This window comes from Euprymna scolopes, chromosome 19, assembly GCF_053919585.1.
Source record: "Euprymna scolopes isolate OS-2025 chromosome 19, ASM5391958v1, whole genome shotgun sequence".
NCBI lineage: Eukaryota > Metazoa > Mollusca > Cephalopoda > Sepiida > Sepiolidae > Euprymna > Euprymna scolopes.
This window is the reverse complement of record NC_136500.1, coordinates 126,341,128-126,361,622: the sequence shown is the minus strand read 5'-3', so window position 1 is coordinate 126,361,622 and position 20,495 is coordinate 126,341,128. Positions and strand designations below refer to the sequence as shown.

At 31.7% G+C, this 20,495-nt stretch overlaps 1 protein-coding gene across 1 annotated transcript; it reads right to left on the bottom strand.

The window, feature by feature from the left end:
• Positions 1–5,238: 5,238 nt before the first annotated feature.
• Positions 5,239–16,573, bottom strand: LOC145240353 (L-xylulose reductase-like). Its single transcript, XM_080103933.1, has 6 exons — positions 16,499–16,573; positions 13,367–13,521; positions 12,494–12,536; positions 10,033–10,197; positions 8,386–8,503; positions 5,239–5,342 (listed from the first exon to the last, which is right to left on the bottom strand). Exons 1-6 carry the CDS (start codon positions 16,571–16,573, stop codon positions 5,239–5,241), a joined length of 660 nt encoding a protein of 219 aa, XP_079960059.1.
• Between the last annotated feature and the right edge of the window lie 3,922 nt (positions 16,574–20,495).

Below are 20,495 nucleotides of genomic sequence, written 5' to 3'. Positions count from 1 at the left end.
TGCCAGCAAAGGGCTGCACCCTTGCCTTCTTTGGAGGTGGGGAGTCCAAGTGCTTCAACTGCATTGACTGGGCTTTGATCTCTGGATCATAGAGATGGACCCAGGTTTCATCCTGTGTAATCAGTCTATTGAAAAACTTTGACTCATCTTCTTGGTACATCTCCAAATTCATCCTCAAACACTCTAACCTGACACTTTCAACTGAGCTATTGTACTACTTAAAGGAAAGACAGAGAAACAACCTAGTTGTGAATGTGTCTTATTTTTATAACACAATACCCTTCTTTTTAATTACAGAAAGAGACAGAGAATGTCACCTGCTATAAACTATGAAGTAGCTCGCTCTCTATCTCTCACTCTCTCTTCCTTGTAAACATTGCTTTTTCAGTTGACCATTATTTCATTCTCTAATTGAAAAATATTCTGACTGGGAAAAATCATTTTATGAAAGAAATGAAATCAAATTGATTTGTTCATTATTTTTAAAAACATGCTGCCAGGATCCACCCAATAAACTGGTTAGTTAGAATCAAATATTGATTTGTAAGCAGAAATATTTTCATGACAACAAAGTTGAGAATCAGATTAAGCTTTACTTTATATAAAGACTAACTTTCATTAGATTGTTATATGGAACATTGTTCTTCAAAAATGCTTGATATGGTAAAAATTCTGAAAAAAAAACTAGATCTGCCTTTTTAAATCTGATTATAAAATTAGATTTGCATTGCAACTTTATTTCATAATGATCAGTTGTCTAGTGAGACGTTTATGAAATAAATTACCCATACAATGAAAACCTAGCAGTCACTAGATTCTTCCATCCGAACAGCACAACGAGTAGAGGGCAATCAAAGCTAAAGTCTGGATAACCAATTATGCATTCTTCTCTCGTATGCTTCATCTTTCTCTAACTTAAGTTTTTTTTTGTTCCAGATAATCCGTACATTAGAAAAGCTGACGGCCCACAAAAATATTCTCCCCATGAATCAAAACGCAACCAAATCAAACTACAAAGATGAGGTTTCTCCAGAAGAGATGACTCCCAGTCTTGATTCACAGGTTACGAGCAATCTGCCTGATACCTATCCAAATATTCAAGGGGTGCACGAAGAAAAGGATAATCCCTTAGACGAAGGCAGCTTGAGCAAATCTGTGTTTGATTTCATTCGGATAGAAGAAGAGAAATTTGAAGCAGAGAAATTGGCCAAGAGTAACCCGGAAGCGATGAGTCCCTCAGGGCTTAAACCAGGTTCATCACCTCACAGCCCGAGTTTAAGTCTTTACTCGAGGCTCGACACAGAGCTGAGTGATGCGTCTTCGCATCCATCAGCTGGATCAGAATTCTCATTACTGAATGATGATTCCCTTGAGACAAATGAGAACTGATGCAGAACTCAAACATGTTGTGTTGGTTTTTAATATATATATATACATATATATATATATACAAAATGAAGAAATGAAAAGAAAAATTAAAAAAGAACAGACAAAAATTCATATTTTTTATGAGCAAATTGTGAATATCAAAACACATTTTGTGCATCTGAGTGAAATTTGAACCACCGGTTCAGTTGCAGACACTGCTTCGCGCAAAAAAAAGATTCAATCAAAGCTTTCAGAACTTCCAAAATCTCAACAGCAACTGTTTCTTTTTTTTACTAATGTCATCGATTATCAAGGCTAGAAACCACTCAAAGATAATGATTAAAAAAAGATGGATAGATGAATGATGACAAATATGAACGATTGAAAATGATTAACAGAACGAAAAAGAAAAAAAAATTGATTATTTACACAAACAGTTTATGTCAAGTATTTGTTGACATTGGATTTGAAGACGATTTTAACTTACAGGTAAGCAATCCTGTGGTAATCTGTTTCACAGGAAGTTCTTGGACAGAGACTCTGTTCATGGAAATTCCGTTTGATTTTAAGAGGAAGAAAAGAAGTTCTTTGCAGTCATTATTTCATTATATCTCCAAGTTTTGACAAAACAAACCTATCAGTTGATAAAGTGTATTTTGGAGTTTTATGCATTTCGGAGAAACAAGAAGCAAACCCAGGATCAATAGCAAATGAAGTGATATTACCAACTTAAAACGTGTTGTTTCAAATAGCGAACAAAAATGGGGATAAATTATCTGGGGAGAGATGGAAGGGAGGTGTAATATTCCGTGGTTAATTTCAATGTTTTTCATTTCAACTTTATACTGAAATAATGTTCTGTAGATTTTAAAATAAGTTGTAGCCTTGTTACGGCATGGAAATAACAACTGATACATCAGAATAAGGAAGAAAGAAAGGTTTATTATTTCCTTCCTATTTCATCAGTTCTGATTGCATCAAGAGACAAATTTGTGTTGTCTATCCATGTAACACCTAATCATTGACTAAGTTTTGACATTCAAGTAATCTTTTTTTAACTTCTTGCATCAAATGTCATCACGCCTTGTCTGGAGCGATTTCCACTAAAAAAAAGTCTTCAAAAATCTTATTTAAAATTACACCTGGATATTTTTATAGCACCGATAAATAATCATTTTGTGGATAATCGTCAGCTTTTTTAGAGGGCGTTGTGGATGTCGATGACTGCTTGTTTCTAGTGGAGATTTTCTTCCCTTTTTTTTATCCATTGCAGGTGCATTTGTTTGTGGCGTCAGAGTTTGTCGGATTGGGCAAATTTTTTTCCACAGATTTCACATTGGAACGGCTTTTCCCTGATGTGAATCCTCCGATGAATCTGGAGCGTGTTGTTCCATGCAAATTTCTGGATGCAGACGTCACATTGTATGGGTTTTTCTCCGGTTTTATCTTTGTTACTCAGCTGAAAGAACACCTGCTACATCAGTATAAAGGAAGAAAGAAAAGTTTATTGCAATGGAGAGTACAGTAATGAATATACATATACAGACATTAGTAAGATGTTACTAATGTCAGAAGCTAGATTCTTTTCAATCCTACGCTCACTTTACGTCAGGGAAAAAGGATCCTAGGATAATCTCTTATAGTAAAATCATAAAATGCCAAATTTGCTTGTCGAAAATTTGATGCAACGATTATTTCGAGTTCTTAAGGGTAAAGAGAAATTGGATTTCTGTTCATCTTTATTCTCTATCATAATATAAGAATAGAGAATCTGAGATGCATTTATTCAAGGTTTAGAAACGAAAATGCTATTTCAAACTGGAGAAAATGCTGTTTCAAACACGCATAACAGAACAAAAAAAGCATTATTTCAAACTGACGATAATGCTATGTGAAACTGAAGCATCACAGATCAATGAAAATACTATTTTAAATTGAAGCTGATAAAATGACAAAATGCTATTTAAGCTGAAGCTTTACAGACTGAAGAAAATGTTATTTCAAACTAAAGTTTGACAGACCAATGAAAATGTTATTTCAAACTAACACATAATCAATCGACAGTCTCTTATAGAGTTGTATTGCTGCACCTTAAAGTCATCTTTTTGTGGTTCAATAAAACTCAACAATCAATTCTTTTGAATTAATATTGTCAATTTAGTTCATGGCCATAAAGTGAAGGATCATTTCTTTTGTTATTTTTTACTTGAATATCGAAACTGGTGCTTTATTTTAAAATTTTCAAAATAATAAACTGACTGTGGCTTTTATATGTTGGCCTTTGTTTTAATTTGTATAATCTTAATAAAACTAAACATCATTGATGGATTTTTATACTCTTTTCATCTTGAATATTCTTCCCACAACGTTTCGGTTGATGCCACCTTCGGCCTTCTTCAGATGTGTATTATCGGACTGTTTATGTGTAACTTTGAAATCTGTACAGAATTTCAAACTGCAATCTATATTTATTCTACAAGACATTGTTTTCAGTTCGTCAGCCATGACCAGGTAGAAATCTTAAGTAATCCTTAATTATATTCTTAGTATCGCCTGTGTGCAACCATGTGTTCCCCCGCCCACAACAATCGCCAATCTCAACACCGTTTCCATGTCATCGTCTCTCACTGCAGTAGGAGCAACCGCAATGGCTCACAAACATAACAAAAAATCACAACACAAATTCTGCAAATATCAGTTGTACTTTGCATGTGTGTGACATGATTAACCATCTTACCGCTAACGTTCACACCTTGGTTGATGTCAGGTCATCTCTGCCTCCTAAACTTTTCTCATCTGATCCAAGCAGCAACCTGCAATCGACTATCTCTAACTGAAAAATTGTTGTAAAACTGTCACAAAACTAATTGCCACCACTAAAACTCTCTGTGAACTACCTCTGAATATTTCGACCTTTATGTCCGGTTTTTTGGCCACCATAACTTGATTAACAATCCTAGTTCAGATGATCTTTGTGTGCTTTAGTGAACCACTTACTCCCAATTGTCTTTCTACTAACCTTGCTTCTTATACTTATTTCCTCTTTTTATTTTAGTTTTTCCACTCTTTTTGTGTGTCTTAACACTTTAGGGAATGTGAATAGTATCACTCTTGCTATTCTTCTAATCAGAGGACGGTAAGCAATTAGCAAATTATGATTGCAGCAAAGCTAGAAATTTGCTGGTTGATACATTAGATAAAAAAACAATTTATGATATTCAATCATAAATTGTAAGAAAAACAGTTAAAAAATATATATACATTAAACAATTGGGGGGGGGGAACAAAAAACAATGGAAGCGTATGTTTGTTGGTTATGTATCCATTTGCACTTTTCCTTGACTGAATTTTAGCTTTCTGCAAATGCAGTACAACCGAAAAGACCAATTTCTTTTATGAACGTTTAACTGGATGTTTTTGCATTTTGAAATTTAAGCCATTGGACCTAAAATTCTGAATATTTTACTTCTTAAAAGGAGTTTTTCTTTCACCTTTCGGATTTAGAATGAGGGGGTCATTAGCCATGCAAAAATGTTATTCCGAGTTTTTTTGTTTTAAATTGTTTGGAATAATATATATTTATTCATGCATATATATATATATATATATATATATATATATATATATATATATATATATATATGTATAGTTCACAATGAGAATAGAATAATGCATAACATATTGGGAATAGTTCCCACTATCAAAAAATGACAAAACACGCAGAGGAGAAAATTTTTACTTATATTGTTTCAAAGCTTTGCATAAACACAATTTTTTATTTTTAGCACCATAATTTTTGAACATTTTCTGGAAAGAAGACTTAGTAGAATCGTTCAGAGAAAAAAAAATGGAATCCAAGTCAAAGATTTATTAGCAACAAAGGGTGCCTCCATCAACAGGATGAACAGAACCGGTGGTTGACATGGATTTATTGCTCAGCAGAAACAAAATGGTGTAGACAACATCTTCAACCTCTGGAAAAAAAGGCACAATTAATAACTCTCCATAATAAAGACCAATGTGTGTGTATGTATATATATTACATATATAATAATACATATATAATAATAATGATGATGTATGTATGTGCAAAAGATTTAGCATTTTTGTAATGAGAATAACAAATTTTAATTTCCTTAATATTATTTTTTATAGTTGTTTTCAAGTGTCAATAATACCAATAATAAAAACCATTATTACCTTATAAATTTATTAATCTATCAGCGATGACCAAGTAGAAGTCTTGCGTAATTTTCAATTGTATTCATTGTACTTCCCACACCGCACTAAAGATTGAACCTTGGACCTCCAGAAAAGCTTCACTTAGAAGTGAATTGTACTTAGATACTTTATTCATTATGTCACTACTAAAAACAAAGAAAGATTCGAGTTTGGTAAAAAGATTCCCGAGTTTGACAAGATACACAGGAAGACAGTTTAAAGTTACAGCAACCGAAACGTTTACAAGTTTTGACATAAATTTTCTTGAATTAAATATTCATATAAATATTGTTGGCGCAGCTGAGATAAGTAGGTCCAGCAGACGAGCCTCGTTCTGAAAAATCTTGACAGTTAGGTTGTATGAAATGTGACACCGGTGCTTCGTTATATTTATAGCAATAAACGTTCAACATTTCTTTGAATTTTTTTCTTTCTTTAATTCTTGGAATTAAAAAAATAAAACGTTTTTTTTTTTAACTTTTAGCTTAACTTGCTTTTATATTTCACCATTTCGTTTTTTTTAGTAATAAATGCTTCTCTACATTAAAAACCGACCTTGTGTCTAACTCTGCCCACGTGGGGAGGCAAGTAAATGGGAAGTAATATGGCAGCTGAAAAACTTTTTTTGACCACCATAAAAGCATTACAATACATTTAAACCCTGAAGAATTTCCTCCATGCGTACTTATTGTTCTAAGTTAACTAGCCACTACTTGTGTTTCAAACTTTAAAAAAAAACGCTTTAAAATAGTAAAAACACTAAAGCAGTTTTCGTTTTGGAAAAGAGGTTTCAGGCGCCCCTATTATCCCAAAGAACCAGCTATGTAAACACTTTGCAATATTTTTCAATAATTATTTAAAACAAAAAAAAAAGATTTCTTTACAATCAATTTTTATTTAAAATTAAGAAATTATTTTCTAAAATATTTTCTTTATATGTGTTGACATTTTGTTTTTAAGCAAAATTAAGAAATTAATTTTAAAAATATTGTTTATATCCTTCTTTATTCAAAAGGGTGACTTTTCGGTAGCTTCACCAGTTGTTAACCTAAATTTTCTGAATATCAGAACGAGGCTCGTCTGCGGGACCTACTTATCTCAGCTTGACCATATTGTTAAACTATTTTCATGTCAAATAACAGGGGGATGGAGGAGGATATTATGAAAACATAATTTTTAATCAACATTTCTCATTCTTTTTACATCAGAATTGGAAATTTTGAGAAAATTCAATGTTTTTTTTACATGGTAGTCACCACTTATCAAGGCCCGGAAGCCACTCGGGGGATAAGGGTTATTGCATGTATCAATGGGACAATATCGCGGTAATCATTAGTAATGGAGATCTGATAAAATGTCTTACTTAAGGGGGCGGTTTATCAGGAATTTATTGATGTTGGACTTGAAAACATCCAAGTTGTAGTCAGGTGGGAAACAGGCAAACGGAAAAGAGTTTCACAGGCGTGCACTTCTAAGAAAGAAGCTTTGCTCATGGAATCTACGTTTTGATTTAGGCATAGATAAAGAGTGGGGAAAATTATTGACAGTAGTTTCAGCTAGACGGGTGTTTTTTGTGAAAGATTGGCGAGGGGGGACCAGAGATTGGAGCTCAGACGAGCACTTTCCATGGAAATAATGATAAAACAATGACAGGCTCACAACGTCTCTTCTGTGAGAGAGAGGTTGCAGAGAAGAGAAAAAGGCATCCCCCCACTAAGACACAAAGACTATTTTGTACTCTGTCAAGGCAGGATAGGCTGTTTTTAGCAGCTACTGCCCGGATATGGCAGCAGTACTTGGATGTACTTGGCTTTTATATAGATAGAGAATTGCACCAGCAGTGAGATATCTTCTGGAATGGTAGAAGGATCCTACCATTTTTCCAGCGACCTTGGCAACAGACTTGATGCACGTGTTCCATTTCAGAGTAAAGGTCAATCCCAGATGCTTGTCAAAACATGGAGCCTCCCCAAGACGAGAGCCATCCATTTCAATTGATGCCAGATGGGGTTCAGAGCGTTGATGATGTAAAGATAGAAGCTTGGTTTTGGATGCTTTAAAAGTAACCAGCCACCTCTTCCCCCACTGTACCATGCGCTCAAGATCAGAGGAGAGAGAATCAGAGAGAACTTTGTCATTTACGGCCTTTGATGTGTTGCCATAGATGGTCGTGTCATCAGCATAAATGTCACAAATGATTTAAGTATGTGTTTTGGGAGATCATTGATGCAGATCAGGAAAAGAGTTCGGCCCAGGATGGACCCCTGAGGGACTCCAGCATTAATACTGTGGGCCTCTGATTTCTGCCCATCAACCACTACTCTTATGAGCCTATCAGAGAGAAATGATTTAATAATTGAGAAAACGTTTCCAGTTATACCGTAGCTGGAAATCTCGTGAAGTAGACCTTGTGCCATACCTCATCGAAGGCCTTTGATATGTCAAGAGCAATTGCCCTAGAAAGGAAGCCTTTGTCGAGAGATTCACTAATCTTATGAGATATAACCGTTAGCACATCTGCTGTAGATCTAGCAGAACGGAAACCATATTGCATGTCACTAAGAAGGTTATTTCTGCTGAGGTGGTTGACTATTATGCACTGTTAGCTAGTTAAGCATAACAGATCAACAAAAATATTTTAAGTGTGACAGCCGATAATCAAAGTTCTGTTGGAGGTGCCTGGATGCATATAAAAGTATCTGCCCATTCAGCAATGAAAATGCAATTTCAAACTAAAAAATAGAAAAATCCTTGGGGGTGGGGGACAATGAAAAAAGCTAAAATCTTTTAACTTACCAGCGAATTTTTTCAATGGAATTCGATTGAGCATGGCTTCAGATTTGGCTGGATCACTCCAGTAGGTCAAGCCCATCTCTGTCAATACCACAGTTGGGTTGACACAATTCACACGAATCTAAACCAAAAAATTCAAAATATAAGTGAAGTCTTATTGGGGCATAAAAAAAAAAGATCATGATTCACGACTGTTACTTTGAAACATTTTGTAAATAAAGTTATAACGTTGAAATATAAATTAAATAATTCAAAACATGAAGAAGCACTTTCTGTTGCTTTATTCTTTTCATATTGCACTAATTGGGTTTACTTTACATTAGCATTATAAGCACACATCTATTATAAACACATACACATTATATATATATACAGGGTGACCCCCCCACCAAAAAAAACGGGCCTCAACTCTAATTAGGTTGAGACATTTTCTAGAATCAAAATCATCTAATGGATCTTGATCAAAATTACAACAAGGATTCCAAACATAAAGTTTAGTATATTCTGTTATTTTAAATTTCGTAATGGAACTTAAAAGTGATGCAAAACTGTTCTGTTCGGAAATTAATTTGACTTGTGCTGAAACGAGTATTCTTCTTCGATAGTTGTAGCTAACAAGATAGTTACCATAGTAGTGGTCACCGTTTGAATACTTGACCCCTGTTCATCTCGAAGGACCAAATGAATGCGAGGACATGTGTTCTGTTTCTTTGGCTGCATTATGCACGGATGTTGACTAATACCGCCTTGCTCGTTTATTTATTGCCGTCAAGTTGCATTGTGATATTTAGATTCAAATGATCTCTTATTCAGCAACAAGAACCTGCATCTAGGAATCACTTGAATGCTAGATACCATGTCGTTCAGTGACCATTATCTGAAGAGCCTCGGATGCTGCCAGTTTAGATCTCCATCTATTTCAATATAAGTGACGCAAAAAAGACGGAATTCTGGTTTGGTTGTTTTATGTCAGTTCTTTAATGCTGAATTCAGTCATTTTTGTAAAACGTTTTTATACTTCAAGTTCTTTATATCTTTAAATATTTATTCATGGTGTTTGGTTTGCTTGTTTTATACAGAAACAAAAATTTTGTTTAGCTTTGCAGAACATGATTGAGTTTTTCCATTATAAAATATTTATCAACATGATGTATCGCACCAGGACGGTAATGTGGTATTAAGTTCTTCAATCTTTGAGGTATAACTCATCTCCAGGAGAAGAAAAAAATTTGCACATACAGGGTGACCCCCCCCCCAAAAAAAAAACAGTGGACATTCAATTGTTTTTCTGAGCATTTTACAGTCAATGGAGAAAACAAAGGCCAAAGACCCTAGTGTTTTGATGTGATGTTTTGAATATAATAAACTAGTTATGACCAAAGTTTCATTTCATTCGGACAAAACACTAAGAAACGAGGCCTAATTAGAGTTGGGGCCCGTTTTTTTTGGTCACCCTGTATTCTTTTTTTTTTTTTTCCCTACAAGACTTGATTGTCATAATCTTCAAATAATTCCAAGCAAACTACAACATCCCCCTTAAAATTTTACACGCTTTAAAGTTCAAAGTTGACAACTGAAATGCTTTCCTTTGAAAAGAGATTATTTAAAAATTTGAAAAGTTTTAATGAAATATATGCTGGTCACACGCACCCCAAAAGGTCCTAGTTTCAAGGCCATAACTCTGGTGAGTGCATCAAGGGCGCCTTTGCTGCTACAATAAGCAGCATGATTTTTCAGTCCAATAATAGACGCTTGGCTGGAGACATTCACGATAGACCCTCTGCGTGAATCTGCAATCATTCTTTTCACAACCACCTGAAGTGCACAAATTTTGAAACAATTTTCAGTGAATAGAATTATTTCATCAAGAAAAAATATCCAAAATGAAAAAAAAATGTGTGATAAATTTTTAAAAACTAAGAGAAACTGCTAAAGAGAACATTTTCTTTTTAAATTGGTCATGTTTATTGATGCCAATCATCTAAGTATATATTATGCACATGAAAATTATTTAGGTTGACAAGAAAGTTCTTGCGGTTTAGATGAACATATCTTGGCTTAAACAAAATATTTATTGATCGCAATAAGCACCATAAAAATGAACACACTTTTGCCAACACAAACAGGTGTATTTATGTCAATAACATAAAATCTTGTGTTCTGGTGGTGATGAAGTCACAAAATATTTTAGGTTTACATTTATTTTCTAGTAGTATATAAGTGGCAATTATCTAAGTATGTATTATAATACATATAAGATTAGATGAAATATTCATAATAAGAATTAATATATACATATATATATATATATATATATATATATATATATGGCTGAAGTTTCTTTAGGCATGGAGTCAAAAAAAAAAAGTAAATGGCCGCCAACAGCAGGGAGACCCAGCAGAATTTCGACTATGATATTTGCAAGTTATTACAACTAGCCGAGCAAGGAAGCGTTTAAAATCAGTTGAAATATATGACCACAATTATAACCAGCATGGCATCTGAAAGTTTTGGTTATGTATTTTAACTTCAGTAATTTAAAACTCCATCTGTTATTTATGATTGCGTTGTTATAGTTTTACTTTAAGTTTAAATCTATGAGTCCCATATGATTTTTAAAAAAATAATTTGATTAGATTAAATGATCCAATAAATGAATCGACTCGATAAGAACATAGCAATTTTATTATTAATTTTTGAATACACGCTTCCTTTTCATTGGCTGACTTGCAAATGGAAAAAGGGGAATGATTAATTTTGCAAAAAAAAAATAGGGGTCTGATCTGATGAGCAAGAACCCCAAAATCGACAATGAAGACAGCAATGATCATTGAGGATCACCTAAATGCATTTGAATATATTTTTCAATGGCTTATGCCACTTAACACAGGAAAATCCACCTGACTACAACTGGGATGTCTTTAAGTCTAATATAAACAAATTCCTGATGAACCGCCCCCCCCTTAAGTAAGACACTTTATCAAATCTCCATTACTAACGATTACTATCCCATTGATTACTATACACGCATTAACCCTTATCCCAGAGTGGCTTCTGGGCCTTGATAAGTGGTGACCTCCATGTAAAAAAAAAAAAAAAGTCTCCCTGACCAAAACAGAGTCCATACAAACTACTTACTTAAAGATGCAACAATTGGAATATTTTGTTTTTTTTAGTCATATAAATTACATAATCATTATATATATATATATATATATATATATAATTATTATTATAATAATATATATATATATAATTATTATTATAATAATATATATAATTATTATTATAATAATATATATATATACATATTATTATTATAATATATATATACATATTATTATAATATATATATATTATTAATATTATAATAATATATATATTATTATTATAATATATATATTATTAATATTATAATATATATATATATACATATTATTATTATAATATATATATATTATTAATATTATAATAATATATATATATTATTATTATAATATATATTATTAATATTGTAATAATATATATATATATTATAATATATATATATTATTAATATTATAATAATATATATATATATTATTATAATAATAATATATATATATTATTATAATAATAATAATATATATATATTATAATAATAATAATAATAATATGTATATTATAATAATAATAGTATATATATTACAATAATAATAATATATATTATAATAATAATAATAATAATAATATACATACATACATACATACATACATACATACATACATAGCAATTAAACATATTAACTTGCTTTCTCAGAGTTTTACTAACAGGCTTTTATTTATGAAATGCAGACATTTTTTTTTGTTTCAGAAAGCTTTATAATTTCAGACATTTCTCCAACTCTCCTGAACAATAGCCCACTCTAATAATACAAAACTAGTGACAATGGTGAATAAATGTGTTTTTTTTTTTCATTTTTTTCTAAAAAGAAATTGACCCAATGTGTTGTTAACCAAAAAGAAAATAAATGACTTTTTTAGTTTGCTTATAAACAAAAAGAGTTAAAATAACCTTGAGAAAATTAAGTTTTTTTCTTGAAGATTCACAGAAATATCAAAGTTGACTTGCCTGTGATACATTCACTACTGCATTCAAATTGACACTGAATGTCCTGAAAGGTTGAAAGTCAAAATTATTCAAATACACATTATGTATTAAGACGTCTTTAGTTATGAGGCAAATACAATATAATAGCAAACACACAAACTATAGTTTTAAAAGATTTTAAAAGGTGTTTTCAATAATTATTCTTTAAAAAATATAGCACAAAAAGTGTTTTCAATAATTTTTATTAAAAAAAGCCCTACTAATTTCAATAATTTTTAATTAAAACAAGACTGAAAAAACTTTGCAATGATTATCTATATATCTATAAAAGTGAAAGTGTGTATGTACATTTCCCTACACAATAACTGTCAATTTTCAGTTTACAGACTCAATATTTAATATACAGGGTATGGAGATTTGGGAAAATCTTTGTAATCCATTTTCGGCCAGAAATTTGGCTGTTAAGGGGGTCAAAGTTTAACGATTTGACCTTTGAGAACTCTACCAAACTCCTCCACCAATTTTGGGTATAAACAATTGAAATTTTAGATATAGGTTCCTTGGACATAAATCTAACTTAATAACTTGATTTGAGCCCAAACAATAAATGTGTATGCTAACTAATAATGTGGAAATCAAAAAATTTTTAAAAAAAGGAAGGCCAGAAATTATGTATATGTGGACCAGTTATGATGATGTCATCAGAAGAACTAATGAACATGATGGAAGACTGTTAAATATGGACACCTCTAACCAATGAATGAGCTTGAAAATAAGCAATTTAAGGAAAATGGGCTGTAATAATTCTCCTGTCTAAAAATAGAAGTTCTTAAAAAAAAGAAAGAAAAATAACTGTGGAAACCAAATAATTGAAAAACTAATAACTAAACTTACTGCTCAAAGTCTTCTTTCTTAGCTTCTAAAAACGAATTCAGGATACCAATGCCAGCGTTATTGACTAGAAGATCAATGGGTCCAAGGGAGGTAACTGTGGAACAAGTTTTGTCCCAATCACTCAAGTCACACACAACGGCATGAATTTCAGGGCACTGTAATAAAAGAACATGTTTCAGGACAAAAAAAAAAAAAAAATACACACACAAAAGAAAGTAAATTTATTCAATGGAACAAAAATAGACTACAAGATTTTCTATGTTCTTTTCTGTGACCATGTTGGTTATTGAAGTGATACCATATTGAATACTGAAGTTGAGGCTCAGCAGAGCAGATTCTGTAGAACTTCTAAAATAATACATTTAAGTGAAAATAAAAAAAAACAAAGAAAAAACGGTTCAGCTGTTTCAGAGTCTATAGGGAACAAGTTTACACATACAAGTTGGATGTTTTTGTTTTACGGCATATCAACCCTTTTCAGGTTATTTAATGCCGAATCCATTGATTTTGAAAAAATTTTTTAATAGAATATATTTGTTTTTTTTCAAGTCAGTTTCTATTTAACCTATAGTTGGAACCCTAACAGGTACTACAACTCCGGGTCAGAGTGGACCTGGGAGCAATGGCAATTAAAGGGTGGCTCCATACTCCCCAAAGCCTGCAAGCTGGGACCTCACCATCGGATATAATTTAAGGTCATATCCAGGACCCATATATACAAAGTGCCTTTTATATATAGAGAGATATGACATTAGCAAGTATGATAAGTTTTCTCGTTGAGATTATTTAACTTTTTTTTAAGCACATTTTTAACATATTATATAAATAAATAAAAATAAATAAAAGAAAAACATGCTATCAGGTCCAGAAGCCACTCGATATTAAAAGTTAATGAGATGGATGAATTGTTAGTTGAATGATGAATAATATTTTTTATTTTTTTATAACATTTTCACCCCAAACAAAGCACAGTGCCACTTTGATGGAGGGGGCTACTATCAGGGAAATAAGTTGCAGGGATACTATGTAGGGAGTTGAGCAGCAAGATGTCTGTTTACATTACACTTGAACTTCTGCATGTCAGTACAGTTGGGGAAGCAGGAACCCGGAAGGGAATTCCAAAGTCTAGCAGTTCCGGGGAAGAAACTATTAAAGTAGAAGGCTTTCTTACATCTAGGGATCTCTACTGTGTAGGGGTGGGACTTTGTTGTTTGTCAGGGGTATTTACCTCAAGGGGGTACAAGGGCTTGTAGTTCGTCAGAGCATTCACCATTAAAATACTTGTAAAACAGGCAGAGGGATGTAACATTTCATCGATGAGACAGAGGTTTAAGATTAGATAACAGTTCAGGACATGCCAGGTTGGCGACTTTCTTTTGAACTTTGTCCAGAAGTGAGAGACTAGTAGCAGATGCAACAGCTCAAATGCGACAACAATACTCCATACATGGGCGAATGGTCGCCTTGTAGAGGTATAGGATACTTTCTGGCGTAAGTAACTTTCTAGCATGGTAGAGAGAGCCCACCTTCTTCACAGCGGCATTGGCAATGCTCTCAATGTATCTGTTTCAACTTATGTTCCTCGTGAACATTAAGCTGAGGAGTTTGAATGAAATACTTTCAGTTAATTTATCTTTAGCCATAGCTATTGGTGGTTGGTAAGGTTTCATGTAATTATTAAAGGAAACGAGCTTAGTCTTGGCAGCGTTGAATGTTACCATCCATTTCTGACCCCATTCCATTACAGACTAGGGTTGCCGCCATTGCCTTAGATATGTCTTCATTTGTTTTCTCCTCGTGCTGTTATACAGTGTGGTGTCGTCAGTAAATACACCTATCTCAGAGACTATTTTATCAGGGAGATCATTTATGAATATCAGGAATAATAAAGGTTCATGACCGACCCCTGAATTACACCTGCATTTATATCGAGCGCACCTTTTGTATATATTAAACAGATAGGAATACGACTTCACTTTATAATAGATAACTGGGTTTGTTGGCTGACTCTCATTTTGAACTACTTTTGCTGGCAAGAAGTTTTGATTCAATATTGGAACCCTAAACCTAGGTAAATAATATCAATTTCCAATAAACTATTAATGTCCCTTTTTAGTGTATTATAATCTGTGAGATTTTAAGATAAATACTTCATAATATTAGTTGAATATCTGAACAAAAAAATGTCTTTGAATTCATATGGCACCACTAATAAAGATTGAGAATTAGAAGTTTGTCAAATTAAATGGTCTAATGCTTTTAAGTGTTTACGACCATAAAATCATTTATGTAAAAAAAAGGCATAATTTAATTTAAAGTTAATTATTTTTTAATGTTACTGATAATTTAATATATTTTAATTTAAAAAAAAATCATAAGTAAAAACAAACCATAAAAAATTAAACAAGAGAAAGAAAAATGTAAATTAAGACATAATTTAAGGTAAAACTATTTTTAAAATAGAATTTTGCATTAAAATTTTAAGAGATTTAAAAGATGTCAATGCATATATCTGATAATAAAATAAAAATAATTCCAATTATGATAGGAATGTTCATAAAGATAAAAATGTGAAGCGAAATAATAAAAAACAGTTAAAAATTAGTAATATTAACATAAAAACAGTTGAAAATTAGTAATATTAACATAAAAACAGTTGAATGAAAAATTGAATGAAAATTAGTAATATTAACATAAAAAAAGTATTACATTCATAAAGTTTAAATATTTAATTCTAAAAATTGACGTTGCAAGTTAGAATTTAATTACATACTTAAAATTTATTTAATTCATATGAGAGAGAAAAAGGAAATGGAATTAGAAATATTTATTGAATAAAATCCATGCAACATCTACAACTTTAATAATGAACTGACATCTTGCTGCCCAACTCCCTACATAGTATCCCAGTAGCTGTTGCCCCTCATAGTAGCCCCCTACACCAAAGTGGCAATGCGCCTTGTTTGGGATGAAAATGTAATAAAAAAAATAAAAAATATTATTCATCATTCAACTAACAATTCATCCATCTCATTAACTTTTAACGTCGAGTGGCTTCTGGACCTGATAAGCATGTTTTTTAATTTATTTTCATTTATTTATATAATATGTAAAAAAAAAAAATTATCTGACCTCTGCTACTAATGTTTTCAGGTGTTCTTCAGTCCTGCTGAGGGCATAGGTTTTGGCACCACATTTCGACAGCATCTTTGCCACATCTCGTCCAATTCCAGCATTTTTTAAATAAGAAAACAGAAAAACAAACAAAAAAAAATTAAATTAAAATATACAACAATTATCTTTTCCTGAATTATAAACATACCATAATGTTATGTAATTCATGCACCAAGGAGAGCCTCCAGAGCCAACAGCCTTGTGTCAGCCTGATATACGTGAAAACAAAAAATAAAACAATGAGATCACTTAACTAGTAATATCAAAGCAGAGAATAAAAATTGAATCAGCCTATAAATAGTATGACAATTTTATGACAAACCTTATTTGTACATATGAGGAAAGTTCTGTTTGTTCTATTTGCCCATAATGACTACAGATAGAACAGCTACTACACTTTGAAATATTTGCACAAGACATAAAAATTATATTTTAACAAAGTACGAGACATTTTCTAGTCATGCTGATAAAGGATGACCAACAACCCCCATTTTCTCACACTTTAGAAAATGTCTATCGTACTCTTAATTAGAATCATCTATGACCATAATACCACATTTACTCCAAGTGCCGTCCTACTAAGAAATTTCTCAAATCATCCAAAAATTTTATTGAAGATAAACATAACGTTTTCATATCAGTATATACGAGCAATGCATGAACCTTGCGTCAATATCAAGGTCAAATTAAATTATTATCTAACTTTACTTTAAATGTAAGAAGAAATTCAACTTTCTTTACTTATTTATTTTTTTTTAGGAGTGCAACATATCGCCAAACGAAACTCATTACTGTCTGATAGGTTTTGAGACATAAGTTACTTTAACGAAACAATTACATTTCAGATTCAACGAAACAGAAAAAATATTTATCATTAATCTGTTCAAATTAAAAAAAAAGTTCCGCTCGTCTTAAATCAAGAATTTACAAATATATTTATATCTTAATACCGTTTGCATTAAATAATCATTTTAGATGTTTTGCATTAAATAATGATTCTAGATGTTTTGCATTAAATAATGATTCTAGATATTTTGCATTAAATAATGATCCTAGATGTTTGCATTAAATAATGATTCTAGATGTTTTGCATTAAATCATGATTCTAGATGTTTTGCATTAAATAATGATTCTAGATGTTTTGCATTAAATAATGATTCTAGATATTTTGCATTAAATAATGATCCTAGATGTTTGCATTAAATAATGATTCTAGATGTTTTGCATTAAATAATGATTCAAGATGTTTTGCATTAAATAATGATTCTAGATGTTTTGCATTAAATAATGATTCTAGATGTTTTGCATTAAATAATGATTCTAGATATTTTGCATTAAATAATGATTCTAGATGTTTTGCATTAAATAATGATTCTAGATGTTTTGCATTAAATAATGATTCTAGATGTTTTGCATTAAATAATGATTCTAGATGTTTTGCATTAAATAATGATTCTAGATGTTTTGCATTAAATAATGATTCTAGATATTTTGCATTAAATAATGATTCTAGATGTTTTGCATTAAATCATGATTCAAGATGTTTTGCATTAAATAATGATTCTAGATGTTTTGCATTCAATAATGATTCTAGATATTTTGCATTAAATAATGATTCTAGATATTTTGCATTAAATAATGATTCTAGATGTTTGCATTAAATAATGATTCTAGATGTTTTGCATTAAATAATGATTCTAGATGTTTTGCATTAAATAATGATTCTAGATGTTTTGCATTAAATAATGATTCTAGATATTTTGCATTAAATAATGATTCTAGATGTTTTGCATTAAATAATGATTCTAGATATTTTGCATTCAATAATGATTCTAGATGTTTTGCATTAAATAATGATTCTAGATATTTTGCATTAAATAATGATTCTAGATGTTTTGCATTAAATAATGATTCTAGATGTTTTGCATTAAATAATGATTCAAGATGTTTTGCATTAAATAATGATTCTAGATGTTTTGCATTAAATAATGATTCTAGATGTTTTGCATTAAATAATGATTCTAGATATTTTGCATTAAATAATGATACTAGATATTTTGCATTAAATAATGATTCTAGATGTTTGCATTAAATAATGATTCTAGATGTTTTGCATTCAATAATGATTCTAGATATTTTGCATTAAATAATGATTCTAGATATTTTGCATTAAATAATGATTCTAGATGTTTTGCATTAAATAATGATTCTAGATGTTTTGCATTAAATAATGATTCTAGATGTTTTGCATTAAATAATGATTCTAGATATTTTGCATTCAATAATGATTCTAGATGTTTTGCATTAAATAATGATTCTAGATGTTTTGCATTAAGAGGGGATGTAGGTATAGATAGGTGAGAATCCTATAGACCAAGCCTTCTCAGATTGTATTCAATTGAAAATTTCTAAGTCCAAACAAGAGGGGATGTAGGTATAGATAGGTGAGAATCCTATAGACCAAGCCTTCTCAACGTGTATTCAATTGAAAAAATTCTAAGTCCAAACAAGAGGGGATGTAGGTAGGTGAGAATCCTATAGACCAAGCCTTCTCAGATTGTATTCAATTGAAAATTTCTAAGTCGAAACAAGAGGGGATGTAGGTATAGATAGGTGAGAATCCTATAGACCAAGCCTTCTCAACGTGTATTCAATTGAAAAAATTATAAGTCGAAACAAGAGGGGATGTAGGTATAGATAGGTGAGAATCCTATAGACCAAGCCTTCTCAACGTGTATTCAATTGAAAAAATTCTAAGTCCAAACAAGAGGGGATGTAGGTATAGATAGGTGAGAATCCTATAGACCAAGCCTTCTCAGATTGTATTCAATTGAAAATTTCTAAGTCCAAACAAGAGGGAATGTAGGTATAGATAGGTGAGAATCCTATAGACCAAGCCTTCTCAACGTGTATTCAATTGAAAAAATTCTAAGTCCAAACAAGAGGGGATGTAGGTATAGATAGGTGAGAATCCTATAGACCAAGCCTTCTCAACGTGTATTCAATTGAAAAAATTCTAAGTCCAAACAAGAGGGGATGTAGGTATAGATAGGTGAGAATCCTATAGACCAAGCCTTCTCAGATTGTATTCAATTGAAAAATTCTAAGTCCAAAGAAGAGGGGATGTAGGTATAGATAGGTGAGAATCCTATAGACCAAGCCTTCTCAACGTGTATTCAATTGAAAAAATTCTAAGTCCCAACAAGAGGGGATGTAGGTATAGATAGGTGAGAATCCTATAGACCAAGCCTTCTCAACGTGTATTCAATTGAAAAAATTCTAAGTCGAAACAAGAGGGGATGTAGGTATAGATAGGTGAGAATCCTATAGACCAAGCCTTCTCAACGTGTATTCAATTGAAAAATGTCTAAGTCCAAACAAGAGGGGATGTAGATATAGGTTGATGAGAATCCTATAGACCAAGACAAGTCAACGTGTATTCAATTGAAAATTTCTAAGTCTAAACAAGAGGGGATGTAGATATAGGTTGATGAGAATCCTATTGACCAAGACAAGTCAACGTGTATTCAATTGAAAATTTCTAAGTCTAAACAAGAGGGGATGTAGATATACGTTGATAAGAATCCTATAGACCAAGACAAGTCAACGTGTATTCAATTGAAAATTTCTAAGTCTAAACAAGAGGGGATGTAGATATAGGTTGATGAGAATCCTATTGACCAAGTCAAGTCAACGTGTATTCAATTGAAAATTTCTAAGTCCAAACAAGAGGGGACGTAGATATAGGTTGATGAGAATCCTATAGACCAAGACAAGTCAACGTGTATTCAATTGAAAATTTCTAAGTCTAAACAAGAGGGGATGTAGATATAGGTTGATGAGAATCCTATTGACCAAGTCAAGTCAACGTGTATTCAATTGAAAATTTCTAAGTCCAAACAAGAGGGGATGTAGATATAGGTTGATGAGAATCCTATAGACCAAGACAAGTCAA

Coding starts and splice junctions, on each gene's coding strand:
- LOC145240353 (XM_080103933.1), bottom strand. CDS start 16,573: ATGCTGTCGAAATGTGGTGCCAAAACCTATGCCCTCAGCAGGACTGAA. Junction 10,198..12,493: donor CAGTAGTGAATGTATCACAG/GCAAGTCAACTT, acceptor TGTGCACTTCAG/GTGGTTGTGAAAAGAATGAT. Junction 5,343..8,385: donor TCCATTGAAAAAATTCGCTG/GTAAGTTAAAAG, acceptor CTTTTTTTCCAG/AGGTTGAAGATGTTGTCTAC.